The following is a 16,335-nucleotide window of genomic DNA, read 5'->3' on the forward strand; positions in this document are numbered from 1 at the left end:
GATGCGGTCGCGTGGATTTCGTCTCCGGGACATCGACGCGTTTTAGAGCACTTGGCTGCGGCTGTAACATGTCCACGTGACGTTGATAAGCCACTTGGTTGAGCCAAGCGTCTTTGATGGCTGGGTCGCTTCTGATAAAAACAGGGCCTACTGTAGCTCAGGCGGGCCTTGCCTGGGTAAAATGAACACACATAATACGCTTTGGGTTTTGAAAACTTGGCCGCCGGTGAGGCCTCGCTCGTGAAGTCAACTTGGTGGTGTGAGTGGTGTCCGTGCTGCCGGCTGGCGGCCCCCACCTCGCACTTCCCGGCGATGCAGACGCCGCGGAAGTTCCTGTCCTTGCACGAGGTGCCGTCCCGCGCCCTCGTGATGAGCTGCCTCTCGCCGTTGGCCGTGGTGCACTGCAGGTCGCACGGCTTGTTCGAGATGTTGATGTAGTCGTCTGCGCGCGGGAGACGGCGGCACAGGGAGCGATCAAGTGGACGCGGGCGGGAGGGCGCGGTGAGACTTTGAAACATCCCATCCCACCGGCGTGTCGCCTGAGCAGAACTGCTGTTGGGGTCAAGCGCTGTGAGCGAGCGAGTCGCACGCAGGCGAGTGCTCGCTCACAGATGCGTCACACAAAGACGAAGATTCCCCCGTGTAGCCTTCAACAGACTGTAGGGGCAAGTGCTGTTAGCGAGTAGCACCTATGATGGTCGGCACGGCACAAGAGGGGGTGGGTGGCCAGCACCACGCCCGGCCGCCTTTGTCTCCCCAGTGGCGATGTTTACTACACACCACACCGGGTACTCATTTCAGGCCGAGTCGACCTAGGGGAGGCCCACGGCCGGTTCAGATAATTGTCACCGGTGTTGGCCATGAGCGGGAATCGAACTCGGGTCGCCGGGTTCGTAGCGCAGCGTAGCGCTCAGCGCTACGCCACCGTGTCCCACACACACACACACCACACACACACACACCATACACACACACCACACACACACCACACACACACACCACACCACACAAATACACACACACCACACACACACACCACACACACACCACACACACCACACACACACCACACACACACACCACACACACACACCACACACACACACCACACACACACACCACACACACACACCACACACACCACATACACACACCACACACACACACCACACACACACACCACACCCCACACACACACACCACTCTCACAAACACACAAACACACAACACACACAACACCATACACACCACACACACCACACCACACACACGCACGGGCATTCACCTGGGTAAAATGGAATCCACTGTAAATATTTGCCGTCGTAAGGCTTGGAGTTGAAGACGGAGCACTGCTCGACGCGGAACCCGCGGCTGTTGGGCGGGCAGGGCTGCAACGAGAACGAGAGGCGCGCACGCTGCGAGGGAGTTCACACCGCCATCTCGCTCACGGCCGCCACCGTCACCAAATCGATCTTCAACCATGAATCTCAGCAACGTCAACTCGCAGCTGACTCAAGTCCCCCCCCTCACCCCCCGTGCTGTCACCGTTCTAGCATCTCGCCCAGGTCCTGGAAGGAGGCTGCGGGCGAACCGAGCGCAACACAACAACGCGGACATCCAACAAGGGACACCAACTCATCCCAGAAACCAAACATGGCCGCGCCTCCTGGCTCCGGCATCCTTCCTCCTCGGAGACACCGGTGGTGACACCCGTTCACCGCTAACAGAACGTCAACAGGCCGCTGTGCAACATCTCCTTTCTGAGTGGAGAATGAAAGGCAAAAGCCACAGGAGTGCGATTGTGGCCATGGTGACAACACTCTCCACCGTGGAGTTAAACCACTGGTTAGTGAGTCACTAGTAAACTGTTGTTCGTGAACTCCTAGTAAACCACTTTACTAAACCGTACTTAACCACTGTCAAGCCCTTTCCAGTGCCCTTCCTCATTACAGACCAATTCAGACCGTATTGGTCACCCCGTGCCCCTTGTAAATCTCAACGTTCATCCTACAACGTCCCATCACCACAAGGGAGAAACACAAACACATAGACAAATGTTTGCCCGTATTGAAACGGCTGTACGCCGTATGGACCTGGAAACTCAACTTCCCTGTACAAGAATACGGTAAACTGTATAGGTTGACAGCTATGATTGAGAAAACCACTGCAGTAAACCACTAATAATCCGTACTAAAACATTGTACTAACAGAAAGCCCTCTCGTTGTGGCCAGCAGACCTTGACACTGACCTTCTGAACATGTTTACAAGAACAGAATAGATCTAAATGGTACAATTGTGTTTGTGTACATGTCAGTGGAGCTGATTTGACTTCATGATGGCTGGCAACAGCGGTGTCAAGATCGGCCTCTGTGGAGGAGGCTCGTGAAGGACGCTGCTACTGGGCAATTGGAGGCAGTCGCCCTCCAACAACAACAACAACGTAGGGCAGAGGAGCTATGCTCACAACAACGAGCGGAGTTGCCGGGCACTTAAAGTGCAGTGATTTGGCACATCTGCCAGTCATCTCAGTCGGTCAACCCATGTAGCACCTGGGTCTGCCCCATGGCTTCCTGGCAGCAGTGAGACTTCACGTGGTCTCAAGGTGCACCCAGCCTGCAACAAGCGCTGTGGTGACTTCACCGCTTAGTGGCAATCGGCGGTGGCTGCTGGTATATTCCACAGCACGGCTTCTCTCGGCAGGATGACCGTGCCCACTTGCGCCCAGCGTCGTCGCACGCAGTCGCATCGAGACGCTGCATCGACCCACGCGGTGTGTCACTGGTCTCATTCCATTCGGCATAATTCCACCGCTCACGTTTTCCAAAGTATTCATTGCAATCAGCTCTGTCCGTCTGTAACGAGGGAGGGGGGGCGAGTGGCACGATATCTTGCACGATCCAATGTGAACAAAACTTTCGTACAAAGTAGTGGTGCCATTCGGGACTTTCCCTGCCCAAAACCGGCCAAATTGATATGAAGGTCACTCAAAATTTGGAAACACAAACCCAGAGAAAAATAGAATGCGGTGCAAATGTGCAAATGCGTTTCCCCCCACCCCTGCCCATCCCTCAGCTGCCCCCTCGGCTTCTATGCGCGCTCATTTAACGCTTCCGAAAAACAAACGTACTTAACAAAACCTGAATCATAATCGCTCTCCCTTCACCTCTCTCTCCCCTCGCCCCGCCGATGTACGCGACGCCCCAGGCGTGAACGCCATTTATTGACGTGGGGAGAGTAAAATATGAGATGCTTGGTCAATGTCTCACGTAAAGTTGTATCACTCATCTTTTTATTTTTGCGTGCGAACGCCCGGAGAAAGCCCCATGCACGTAAACGATTGCACTTATCGAGTGCAGATGGCGAATTAATATTAATAATAAGGTCAAGGTGCAGCCCTGAGAGTGCTTGCTCGTGTAAAGGTCTCCACTAGAGGGCAGCTCTCGTGGAGACCTCTGCTCTCTATCTAGAGAACATTTTCCTTGCTACACTTCCACGCTGGAGTACCCACACCTCACCCCATCACGGGCAACCTGACACAAAGTGAATTGCGGTGACATCCATATACACCGCTGGATGGACACAGGCCAGGGGGACGATTTGAGAAACTCGCGCGCGTTGTTTCGACTGCCGCGCCGGGACATCGAATCGAACCTGGCGGTGACCTCTGGGTCGCGTCGCTGACCCCTACACCGCCGTGACGGCGCTCGCCGATGCGAGATGACGACGACGCGGATGGATTTGTGGGTTTTTTTTGCTTCGCATCTTTGTCGGCGTCTTTCCTTTTTTTAACAAAAAGATCTCGCCAGGTGACCTGGGGATTGAACCCGGGAAATTTGAGAGGTGCAGGGGTCAGTGGCCTAGCCCTCGTGGCCAGAGCCACGGTGATTCCACCAGCAGGAGGAGTTCCTCGTGCACACTCCACGCGGCAGCGGCGGCGGCGGGGTGTAAACAACCCGTGGCGGCCTCAACGCAAAGGGGCATTTTGTTATTATTCTGATAAAAGGGCCTCACTGTAAACAAGCTGTACGCATTCGAATGCACAAACACGTCAATAGGCGCGCAATTTTCAACTCGTACTTCAAAAGTTATCGCACGATCTGACCGTTAAAAAACACAATATTTAAAAAACCAGCCTTTAAACAGTCGGCGTCTCCAGCCGTGGGCTGTTGTTTAAAATCAAACCAAATAAAAGTTCAGCCTCTCACAAAACCCACAACAACAAAACACCACACAGAGGCAGGTCTAGAGCCCATGGGAGCCGGTCCCACACAGAGGGCCTCACGGCCCGGAGCACGCGGTGACGAGCGGGTGACGGTAACGAGCGGGTCACGGTACCCCCCAGGGTCTCCACTACCCCCGGTTGAGAACCAATGAGAAGCAGGAGGGGCAACCTTGAGTCTATTGGTTGAGGACCTCCCGCCAGCAGTGGTGTGGGCAGGAAATTGCAGGGCTGCGCCTTTTACCAATTTACCGAGACGTGTAAGGTTGGTGGACGTGAGTGTGCGTGTTCATGTGAGTGTGCGTGTTCACGTGAGTGTGCGTTCACGCGCGCATGTGAGTGAGTGCGCGTGTGAGTGCGCGTGCGTGCGTCGTTGACAACTACCTGCGGATTGCACAGTTGGTATCGGCGCGACGGTCCCGTGCATAAGTTATTGGCTCCCAACGCGAGCAGACGCCTGCCAGGAAACAGGGGATCACTTTAAACTTTGACCCAGCACAGGCAGCAAAACAAAAAGCAAAAAAACAAAAAACCACGTCGGATCGGAACGCGCGCACGCCACACACCCAGGGGGCTGGGGCTGCCACCTTCTCCGCTGTGGAGCAAACCTGGACACGTTTCCCTGCGACCTCTGAGGTCTACAATCGAAACTGTGAAATTGTCCCGTGAGTAAATTTGGCAAGATCATTACGTGGCCTAACCACCCCCCCCCCCCCCCCCCCATTAAAAAGAAACTGTGAATTATTGTTCACAAAGCTCAACACAATACAGGTGTAGAGGTGGTACGTACCGGGATGTAGCGAGCCATCGCGTAGCCGGTATCTACATCAAGGTCCGCACATGGGTGGCTACACCGACGTCCGCACTAGCCCCGCCCCTCGGGGGGCTGAGGGCTATATAAGGCGATGCGCATGAGCGCTCGGGGAGTCGTTGAAGCCAGTGAAGAATGAAGACGGAGCAAGCCAGATAGGACCCTGGGACCCCTAGCCCCGCTGGCCTTATCAGGGCCGGGACTCTGTGTGGCTCAGTGGTGAGACCCTGGGTACTCACGGCCCGACGCCCTTATCAGGGCCAGGTTTGATGAGCCAGTGGTTGGGACCCGCACCCTGGCTAGGTCGGGTCAGAGAGCCTCCTCTAGGAAGGACATAGCCGGAGGACCTGAGAGCATAGCCGGTGTCAGGCTCGCGTAGCCGTAGGCTGTGTTCCTAGGCTGTATAGATGACTGTTCTGTAGGGTGTTATAAATAAATACGTGCTGCCTCCGTCAACTCGTCTCCTGCAGTATGTAAGCTGTTACACAGGTATGAGAATAGGTTTTCCCCTTTTTTCTGGCAACAAAAACAGGTGTTGAGATGTTAAAACGCCAAACTGAAACCTTTTACAAGGAATCATGTCTGCATTAACCACAATAATTCAGAATAAAAAAAAAACTCTGATAATATATGCATTGTCTTTGAAACTGATTGGTCCACACCAGAGACAGCTTTCTTTTGAGCCTAGTGTCAAAACGGTGTTAGACCAGAGAACGCCAAAAGGTGTACAGCACAAAGACAATGCACTGTCAGTAATGAGAGCTCGGGGTGAGCAGCTACATCATGGGACCTCCTTTGCCAGCACCAAAATATGATAATAAGGTTTTCCCCTTTTTCTGGCAACAAAATACAGGTAGCAGATCTGGGTACAGGTCACGCGAACACAACGCGAGCCCAATTTCCCAGAGTGTGACTGGGTCGAACTTGTATGGGTGGCAACCCTAGCCGAACGACAGGACGGGAACACAGTCGAGACGAATCGAAGCGCACGCCGCACAGACGACGACCCGACTGCTCGCTCCGCGCAGCTTTGTTCAGCGAGGATCTCTGAGGGCTGGGCAGGCACGCGCACCAGTGGCTGCTGCGTCCAGCACCGTGCCCATCGTTACCTAACCAGTGGCGATGCTCGTGATGCCATGGGAATAGGTGATCGTTTTAGGCTGAGTTAACCTAGGGGTGATGCTGCTGTGCTGTAACGGTTAGCACGCTGGGCTGAGGAAGGTGCGTTTAGAGTGTTTTTAAGTATTTGACCGCGATAAATGTCCACGTGGTGAGCCACTTCGTTGAGCTGTCATTCGTGTCCAGGTGTCTTCTGATAGCTCAGTGGGCCTTACCTGATGAAAGCAAATGTTGTTTAAGTTTGCTTTGTGTTCTTTAGTGATGTGTTTACCTTTCCTACACTTTGCCACTCCGATCGTATTTTTTTTGTTGTTGTAACGTTCTGACCTGCCCCCACTGGACATCTGTGAAAAAGAGCTTTACATCATCGGATTCCTCCACTATATAAATATATATTCTATGATTCTACTGATGCTCATGACGCCATTGAGATAAGTTATCATTTTAGTCTGAGTCAACCTATGGGCGATGCTGTTGTGCTGTGATGGTGAGCACACTGGACTCGCAATCCAGATTTGAAGCTTTCGTGACTGCAAGGATTCATATTCTTAGTTTTTTTCGGTAAAGTCACGTAGATAAAAAATTAAAATTAATAAAAGTAAAAATAAATTAAAAATCACGACGTTTCGGAGGCAACACAAGCTTCCGTCTTCAGGTGGAACCGTCACAGCACGATAGCTGCATCAAGTAATACAGCTGTCGTGCTGTGACGGTTCCACCTGAAGACGGAAGCTTGTGTTGCCTCCGAAACGTCGTGATTTTAATTTTATTTTCATTTTACTTTTATTAATTTTAATTTTTTACCTACGTGACTTTACCGAAAAAACCTAAGAATATCGCAATCCAGAGTTCGCCGGATCGATGGCGCAAGTTTCTTCAATCTGGCAGCCACTGGGGCCCTCTGACCACCCAGCGGTGCGAATGGGTTCAGCACGCTTCGTCTATTGGCAGCTCCGCGAGTGGTGGGGGTTAAAGGGTGGTGGACAATCCCACGTCTTTGTATTGACGGGCTGGATGTCCTTCTCGCTCAGTCACCGATGCTGCGGCATACTAAGCTCGTACATTGCCATGCTAGTCTCTCAGTACAATGGCCACTTCCACAGCCTCAGGGAGATCATCTCTAGCCCCGCCCTCCTACCCTGAGGCTTGTCTCAGTAGCTTCCCCTCTCTCTCACCTGAAGACAGTCGCTTGTGTTGCGATCGAAACGTCGTGATTGATTAATTTTCTACCCACGTGACTTTACCGAAAGAACCTGAGTATGGATTCCTGCAGTCACGAAAGCTTCAAATCAAAAGTTATTCTATTTTTTCATTTGCTATACGGCCAGATAATATGACAAATCGCTAACCTTAAACACCCGGTCGTTCGTAGAAGTTGAAGGCAGTATAGTACTATAGTAATAGAGCAAGTGCAGAATCACTGAACCGGAATTGATAGCTTGAAAGAATTTAGCGCGGGGCTCTTGAAAGTGCGGGCCCGTAGCTACTACTACATATGTAGCTACTTGTGCTACTACGATAATCCGACACTGGGTGTTAAGATGTTCAAGTACTGGCGTAACCACACGTACCTGCGGTAAAGCGTGCAAACAAACATGCTCTGATAATAATTACAGATGCAATGTCCTCAAAATTCATTGACTCACACCGTACTTTGAAACGCCCATCGATGCCCATTCACTCTCCGCCCGCTTCTGGCCACCACCGACTGCGCCGAGTGCGCTGCCCTGGCGATGCCCTTGCGCTGCCCTTGTGCTGCCCTAGCGCTGCCCTTGTGCTGCCCTTGTGCTGCCCTGGTGCTGCCCTTGTGCTGCCCTGGTGCTGCTCCGCACGGCCCGCGTCGCATCGTGGAGGGCAGCGACGCTGAAAGTACCACTCGCGAGCGTCCCGAGCGGGGGAGCGGTGGCGCAACGGTTAGCGCGCTACGCTGCCCTGCAGTGACCCGGCGGCCCGAGTTCGATTACCCGCTCACGGCCATCAACACTAAGTGACGATTATCTGAACCGGTTTCTGGGCCTCCCCTAGGTCGACTCAGCCTCAAACGAGTACCTGGTGCGGTGTGTAAACATCGCCACTGGGGAGACAAAGGCGGCCGGGCGTGGTGGTTGGCCAACCCACTCGCCCCAACAGTCTTGAAGTTTATTTGTGTCGTTCCCCACACCTCCGATTAGCACGGTTGGCAACGTAAGGTGCGAAAGAAGTTCACCATAGGCCCGTGTATTACATACGGGAGGATCTTTGTCTTTGTTTGGGGTCTCGTTAGCCAAGCCCCCCCCCCACGGCACGCACAGTGACTCCAGCTGGTGGGTGCGTACGCACGCAGTTGGGACGCGCGTACCCGTGAGCGCACAGCCGCGTTCACTGCGGCGGCTGACGAGTGAGCTGGCGTGAGCACGCGCGGACGCACGCGCGTTGGCCGCGTGACGTCACGCGCGTTGACCACGTGACGTCACGCGCGATGCGTGTTGAGGGATGACAACGAAACAACTTCGTGCAGCGTCACGGTTTTTTTTGTGTCGGTGCGCACAGAGTGACGCAACTGCGTGGAGTGGTGGTGCAGTGGTTAGCGCACTGCGCTCTGGACCCAGCAACCTGGCCAGGTTAACTCGAGATGTTAACTCCTTCGCCTGGTCTACAGGAGGTCGTGGGTTACGATCCCGACCCTGTCGCCTGCTGCTGTATATTTGGAGTTTGCGTGCCTCCTCTCTCCCCGTGGCCGTGTCGATTTTTCTCTGGATCCTTCAAATTAAAAATCAAACGTCAAGCGTCTGAAGCATTTGGCCGCTATACATTACCACGTGACAAGCCACTTCGTTACCACGTGACAAGTCACTTCATCAAGCTACCATTTGTGATGGCCAGGTGGCTTCTGGTAAAGAGCTACGTGGCTCGGTGGCCCTTACCTGGTGAAATAGAATTTAGTTACGTTTTTTAGTTTAGCGCAGTTGGCTCCGTACGGTGCGAAAAAAGTTCCACGTACATGCACGCGACGTCGTGCACACTATCGTGAAGGACACAGGTCACGCTTCGCATCCCCGCCTGGTGACCTTGAACGAGGGGCGCGCTATTACAGACACGCCAAGAGGCCGAGTTCGTCACACAGCAATCGTCGTTGTGTTACCGCACGGGGGCAATGTGTAGACTACGCCCAAATCTGACAAGGCGATGTTTTGACTGTCACGAACATCGGCCCGCGGTTGTTTGTCGGGGAGATGCGAGTCGCGATGTCGATGAAACACGAAACCCCCCTCGCCGCCGCCGCCGCTCCTCGTGATCTCAGTGCGGAGTTTTGATTGCGAGGCTTCGATCGCTCGATTGCGTCCCCGAGAGCGTGCACGTTTCACGAGGAGGAATGCCCAAAATCGCACGGCGCGCGCGCAGAAGGTAAAAAAGATCCCCGATGTCGTAGCGTCATTTACGCGGTTGAAGCGAGCGCAGTCAGGGCTGCCACCTTTCCCACCCCGAGGGGACGAGACCCAGACGCGTTTCGCGGTCGGCACTTTGCCTGCCGTGCCAAAGCCGAGCGGCTTACGACCGCGGAGTTCAACAGAGCCACAGGGGTGGCCAGACCTCGGCACGAAACCAAATGCCTGCCGCCCGGCGCGCCGACGCCAATTTCCTGGGCTGTACCGGGGCTCAAGCACGGAAAGGTGGCGACCCCAAAGGGCAGTTGGCGAGCACCTATTAGGCTCAGCAATAGAGCACGTGGGGAAACGGTGTGGCCAGGAGCACACCACCGGCCCTCCTCGTTGCCGGTGTTCACGTACTTTAGAGCAGGCAGTCGCGGGTTCACCAGGCACTCAGCCAAACTGAGGAGCAGGATGGGTTCAGATGCCACGTGTCACTGACGTTATCCATGGGCAGGAATCGAACACCGATCACCACGACCGTAGTAATTTCAACTTCGAGTGCGCAGTCGTCGCTCAACAGGCAGAACAACTCGGAGGTGCGAGGAGGAACCACGGACAAGCAGGAAAGGCAGTCGCCAGGCGGTGAGCCGGCACCACCAAGCTCCACGGTCCTCTATGTATTGAGATGTTCTCAGCCAATCAATGAGTGTTTATATGTGGGAGGAAGCACCCGGAGCGGTGGTGTGGTGGTTAGCGCTACGCTGCGCGACGAGCCCGGCCACCCGAGTTCGATTTTCACTCACGGCCAACACTGGTGACGATTGTCTGAACCGGTCCTGGGCCTCCCGTAGGTCGACTCAGCCTCAAATGAGTACCCGGCGCGGTGTGTAAACATCGCCACTCGGGAGATAAAGGCGGTCGGGCGTGGTGCTGGCCAACCACCCCCTCGTGCGCCGTGCCGGCCTTCGCAGGTGCTCGCTAACAGCACTTGCCCCAACAGCCTGTTAACGCCGTACGGGGGAATTTTTGTCTTTTTTGTGTTGGTGATGGCAATAAACGAATGCAATGATTATAAAATGCACTGCGTGAAGCTGATCACAAGGAAGTGCGAGACGTAAGTTGACGGAGTGATATTCAAGCCCGACTGAGCTTCTCCATTCTCTCTACAAAGAAAGTTTCAGTAGACTCTGCACTGCTCCTTGAATGGAATCAATAATGAATCTGACGAAGCAAAACACCACTTTGCCTTTGTATTCCTCCATGAACCTCACATGCACTTTTAAATCTAGATTAAAATCTCATTTCTTTAGAACTGCTTTCAGTGTTTAGTTTGTTGTCTTTCCCCCCGCACCTCCGATTAGCGCGGTTGGCTACGTACGGTGCGAAAGAAGTTCAAGGTCTGTCTGTACGTATACACTTCTTTAGCGCCGTTACGGAGCCAACCGTGTGAATCGGTGGTGCGGGGGGAGGACAAGAAACGTGCATCAAGAGGATGGAGGAGGGAGAGAAATACGAACCCACAGCATCGGTGTCTGAAAATCTCGTTCCGAAAATCGATGTTGCTCACACACGTGTATTAATAAGCAGCCCGTCCTAGTAAAGGACTCAAAGCACACGAAGGCCTCTCTATCTTAGCCCAGCCGACACCTTCAAAGCGTTGTGCTCGCGCGGTACCGCTCACAGACTGTAATGTAACATTCAAACATTGAAATATAATGTAGTTAGAGCCCTTGCTATTTTATTAGTCTGTCCACCAAATATGCAGGAACTGGTCATTAAGTATTGGCTGTTGAATTCCCTCAAGAAGTTATTTTTCTTCCATACTTCAGGCACGTACGTGTGTGTGTGTGTAAGTGTGTGTAAGTGTGTGTAAGTGTGTACGTGTAAGTGTGTACGTGTATGTGTGTAAGTGTGTGTGTGTGTGTGTAAGAGTGTACGTGTGTGTGTGTGTGTGTAAGTGTGTACGTGTGTGTAAGTGTGTGTAAGTGTGTACGTGTGTGTAAGTGTGTACGTGTGTGTGTGTGTAAGTGTGTACGTGTGTACGTGTAAGTGTGTACGTGTGTAAATGTGTGTGTACGTGTGTGTGTGTGTAAGTGTGTAAGTGTGTGTGTGTAAGTGTGTGTGTGTGTAAATGTGTACGTGTGTAAATGTGTAAGTGTGTACGTGTGTGTTCATTGCTGTGTGGGAGCGGCAGAGTAGCGGTTAACGTGCCGCGCTACGAACTCGGCAACTGGAGTTCGATTCCCACTCACGGCCAACACTCACGTGATGATTGTCTGAAATGATCCTGGGCGTCAAATGAGCACCTGGTGCTGTGTGTAATCATCGGCACTGGGGAGACAAAGGCGGGCAGGCGTGGTGCTGGCTACCCGGCCCCCCCCCCCACCCCAGTTCTCCGCGTGCCGTGCCGGCCTTAATAGGTGCTGCTCGAGAACAGCACTTGCCCCAAGAGTCTGCTAAGTCTACACGGGGGATCTTTGTCTTGTGTGTATTTATCAGCCTCAATAAGCAAGTGTGTGCTTTGGCAAGACCTGCCCGTGTGCGTGTAAGTGCGTTGTTTATTGTTGTGCTGGGCAGTACTGGGTCCACCAAAGACTCAACCGGCAATCATTTATGGAACTTTCTGCACGACTTTTAAAAAGCAGGCGAGTGTGTGTGTGTCGGTTATTTAGAGCCGAGGACATTTGGCTGGGGCAGTGGCACACGATGGCATGGCCGTATACAACGGCAGTGTTCTGTGCAAGTGCAAACTAATTACTCAATCTTGCCAACATTGGCGGTGTTTAAAAATAAAACATCCGCAGTGTTTTATTTCCATTCGCACTACTCGATGCACATCACATCTCGCCACGGTGGCGAGATGTGTATTACCTTGCCTGCTATACAGGGAGTCGTGGGTTCGATCCCGACCTTGATGCAGGTATATTTGGAGTTTGCGGTGTCTCTCTACCCCATTTAGAAACAACATCAATGTCCACGTGATGAAAAGCCGCTTCGTTCAGCTATAATTTGTGTTAGCCTCGGTAGCTTTCCTGAATGTGGGCCTTACGTGGTAAAAAATCATGTTTTCGTTCGATATTTGTAGTTATTTACCCTCCGCCAAGTCGCTGCTGCAGGCAGTGGCGCTCCTGGGACATGACGCCTCCTCCGCAGGTGCGCGAGCAGCCCACCCACGTGCTCCACTCGCCCCACCACTGCGCCATCGCCTCCAGCTGTGTCCTCGACGGAGAGCTGTCGTCTCCCTCCTGCCGGAACGAGGACGCACCTCCGGTTAGAGCGCTTGGCTACGGACGGTGCGAACAAATAGTTCAACGTACACACACGCACACACGCGCGTACGTACTGGAATTGGGCAGCGGCCGGATAGCCGAAGAGTGATCCATGCTTTGCCAACGCTGGATAACCGGACGACGGATAACCGGACGACAGATAACCAGACCACAGATAACCGGACCACTGCTGTATTTGCAAAATTGTGCCATACTTAATAATTATCACTGTCATCAGAATCACCGTCATCAAAATTAGCAGCAGCACAGAATTACTTTTTTTATTTTCCCTAAATAACAGGGAAGTGGATATCACAGAGATACCTCTGAGATCCATTCAAGTGACCCATCATCATCATCAACAGCAGCAGCAGCAACATCTTCATTTCGCCATCACCGTCGTCATCATCATCATCAATGTCGTCATCATCAGCAGTAACCCGTGGGAGCAGAAACAGCAGACGCATTTCTAACTTCGTCGTCGTCGTCATCATCGTCGGCGGCAGTGACGTGGCACAGTGGTGGCGTGATCGCCGCCTGTTGCAGAGGATCGCGTTCTGAATCTGGTGGAGCGCCCTGGTTATTAATAAAACACGCCGTCTGCTCCACAAAGTGGACTTTGTAGATCCCAAAAATGTACCAAATTTGAAAAAAAAATAACACTGCAAATTACGACACGCGGCAACTATCCCCCCACCTACTGGCAGACTAATCCCCACTTTGCTGGCGAGGCTCTCGGTCACCCTGCGCCACCCAGGGACAGCTGCCACTGGGGGTGCCCCTATGAGCGTGCGCCGACGCGAGGTGCATCGGCGCCCCGAGACGTCCAGGCGGAGGGAAGGGCCGGGCGCCACCAAGAACGAATCGACGATCACCGTCAACGTGGAACACGAAAACATATTTCGTCGTCATGGTGAATGGTGGTCGCGATGAGGCACCGACCGGCAGTTTGTGTCCTCCGAGCCCGTCGGCGTGAGCCCCGTGCAGCAGGAGGCCCAGGACGAGGAGGAGCAGGAGGACTCCGGAGCCGGTGAAAAGCCCCATGCCGGATTCTAACAGCAGCAGCAGTAGCAGCAGCAGCAGCAGCAAAAGGGACAAACGTTCCTCACTAAGCCTCTATGTGGCACATCAACACGGTACGTACGTTGAACTTCTTCCGCACCGTACGTGCTAATCGCAGGTCCGGGGGACGGTCAAAAGACCGAACATAAAAATCTGAAGAAATTAGTTTGCCAACCTAGATGATGATGATTTCAAAGTGCACAGCTCCAGTGGCTGCCTAATTAATCGGAAGGGAAGAGCGTTCCAGACGGCCGCACAAGCGCATCTGAAAGCGCCGCGCGATGCCGTGACCGCCGCCTTTGTGCGATGGCAGCAGCCAAAGAGCCGCTTTTGCGAGGATGGCCGCCGGAGGAGTTCGTGCACCTTGACGGGATCAGCGACGTGTCGCGGTTTGTCTGCGGCGAGCACTTCGTGTGCGTAACGAGCGCGACCTCATCACAACGGATCCGTTCGGCGAGGACCAAAGAAATAGACAAAGATCCACCGTGTAGCCTTGAGCAGACTGCGGGGGCAAGTGCCGCTAGCGACCGCCTCCTGCGCACACACTCGCCAATTCAACCCGGGGCGGCACACAACGGGGTAGGTGGCCAGCACCGTGCCGGGTCACCCGTGGTGTCTGTCAACGCCGACGTTGACACACCGCACCAGGTACTCATTTATGGCCGAGTCGACCAAGGGGAGACCCCAGGACCGGTTCACGTTTCGCAAGCGTAGAGAAGGGAGGGAATGACTGTGCCCGAGAAGACCTGAAGCTTCGTGCGGAGCGACAGACCAGGTAGCTTCCACACAGCGTCACGCAACCGATGAAAATATATTGCCGTTCGACTGATTCGGAGTGAGACCTCTGCTGTTAAACCGGAGCCGTTCATGAGCACACTGCCCAGGTATGGGAAACTCTCCACTCTCTCCACAACTGCCCCACCACCGATTGGGAGAGGTGTCTTTATGTGTATGTAGAACACACACACACAAAGACACAGACATATATGCAAACTGACACATTGGAACGCACACACAAATACACAAAGTGATGGTGAGTGGGGTGGGTGATGGTGAGTGGGAGGGGTGAGTGGGGGGGGGAATCTGCCAAAAGACAAAGCTACCCCGTAGAGCCCTTAAGAGGCTGTTGGGGCAAGTTCTGCTCGCGAGGAACCTACCTACTCCGTCAAACACACTAACAACAACAGACTAACAACAACATCATACTAACAACAACAACAGACTAACAACAACACACGGACGCGCAGTGACAAGCGGGACATTAATAATACTACAATAAACAATTGGTAAACATTTCAAACTTACGACAGAGACGGGTGGGTGGGTTATCCCCCCGTTACGGGACCAGCTGCAGCAGTAAGTAGCACCACCACCACCAGTAGCACCACCACCAGTAGCACCACCACCAGCACCAGCAGCACCAGCACCAGTAGCACCACCACCAGCAACCACCAGCAGCACCACCAGCAGCACCAGCAGCAGCACCACCACCAGCAGCAGCACCACCACCAGCAGCACCACCACCAGCAGCAGGAACAGCAGCACCAGCAGCACCACCACCAGCAGCAGGAACAGCAGCACCAGCAGCAGCACCAGCAGCAGCAGCAGCAGGAACAGCACCACCACCACTAGCAGCAGCAGCACAGCAGCAGCAGCACCAGCAGCACCAGCAACAGCACCACCACCAGCACCACCAGCAGCAGCAGCAGCAGCACCACCACCACCAGCAGCACCAGCAGCACCACCACCAGCAGCACCACCAGCAGCACCAGCAGCACCACCAGCACCACCACCACCAGCAGCACCAGCAGCAGCACCACCAGCAGCACCACCAGCAGCACCACCAGCAGCAGCAGCGGCTCACTGGGGTTATGAACAAGACGACGCCGACAGCGGCAGCAGCAGCGGCTCCACGCAGCCTCAGCGAGCGCCGCCGCTGAGCCGCGCGTGTGCCTCGTGTCGGCGCAGCGTGCCCAGTGACGACGCCGCACGGCAGCTGATCAGCGGCGTGCGTCACGTGGAAGAGCGGGCGGGGGGGGTGAAGTTCAGCTTCGAGGAGGGGTGGAGAGAGAGAGGAGAGAGGGGGGGGGTAGTAAAAAAAGTACAAAGACAAAGATCCCCCGTACAGCCTTCACAGGCTGTTGGGGGAAAGCGCTGTCAGTGAGCAGCACCTCTGAAGACCGCGGCGGCACGCAGAGGGCCGGGTGGCTGCATCAGCACGCGCGGACGTCTTTGTCTCTCTAAGCAGCGATGTTTACACACCCGGGGCCGGTTCAGTGAATCGTCGCCGGTGTTGGCCGTGAGAGGGAATGCGAACTCGGGTGGCCGGGTTCGTAGTGCAACGCGCTAACCACTACGCTACCGCTCCCCCAACAGTTGAGATTGCAGGGAGTGAGTGAGAGAGTGGAATCATCAAATTTCTTGCACGCCACTGCCACTCTTGCTCACACACTCAATCACTCACACACTCACACACGCACTCACACACTCACTCTCACACACAC

The 16,335-nt window shown here is 54.1% G+C and overlaps 1 protein-coding gene across 1 annotated transcript in view; it reads right to left on the reverse strand.

Annotated features, from left to right (window-relative positions):
* The window catches only part of ADAMTSL2 (ADAMTS like 2), a 43,541-nt gene extending 29,715 nt beyond the window's left edge, over positions 1-13,826 (reverse strand). The window contains 5 exon segments of the mRNA XM_078616050.1: positions 297-442; positions 1,286-1,388; positions 4,605-4,677; positions 12,594-12,745; positions 13,712-13,826. Coding sequence (XP_078472176.1) covers positions 297-442; positions 1,286-1,388; positions 4,605-4,677; positions 12,594-12,745; positions 13,712-13,813 — 576 coding nt within the window. The 5' untranslated portion in view covers positions 13,814-13,826.
* Positions 13,827-16,335: the final 2,509 nt, after the last annotated feature.

This window comes from Lampetra planeri, chromosome 49, assembly GCF_965212315.1.
Source record: "Lampetra planeri chromosome 49, kcLamPlan1.2.h2, whole genome shotgun sequence".
Lineage (NCBI taxonomy): Eukaryota > Metazoa > Chordata > Hyperoartia > Petromyzontiformes > Petromyzontidae > Lampetra > Lampetra planeri.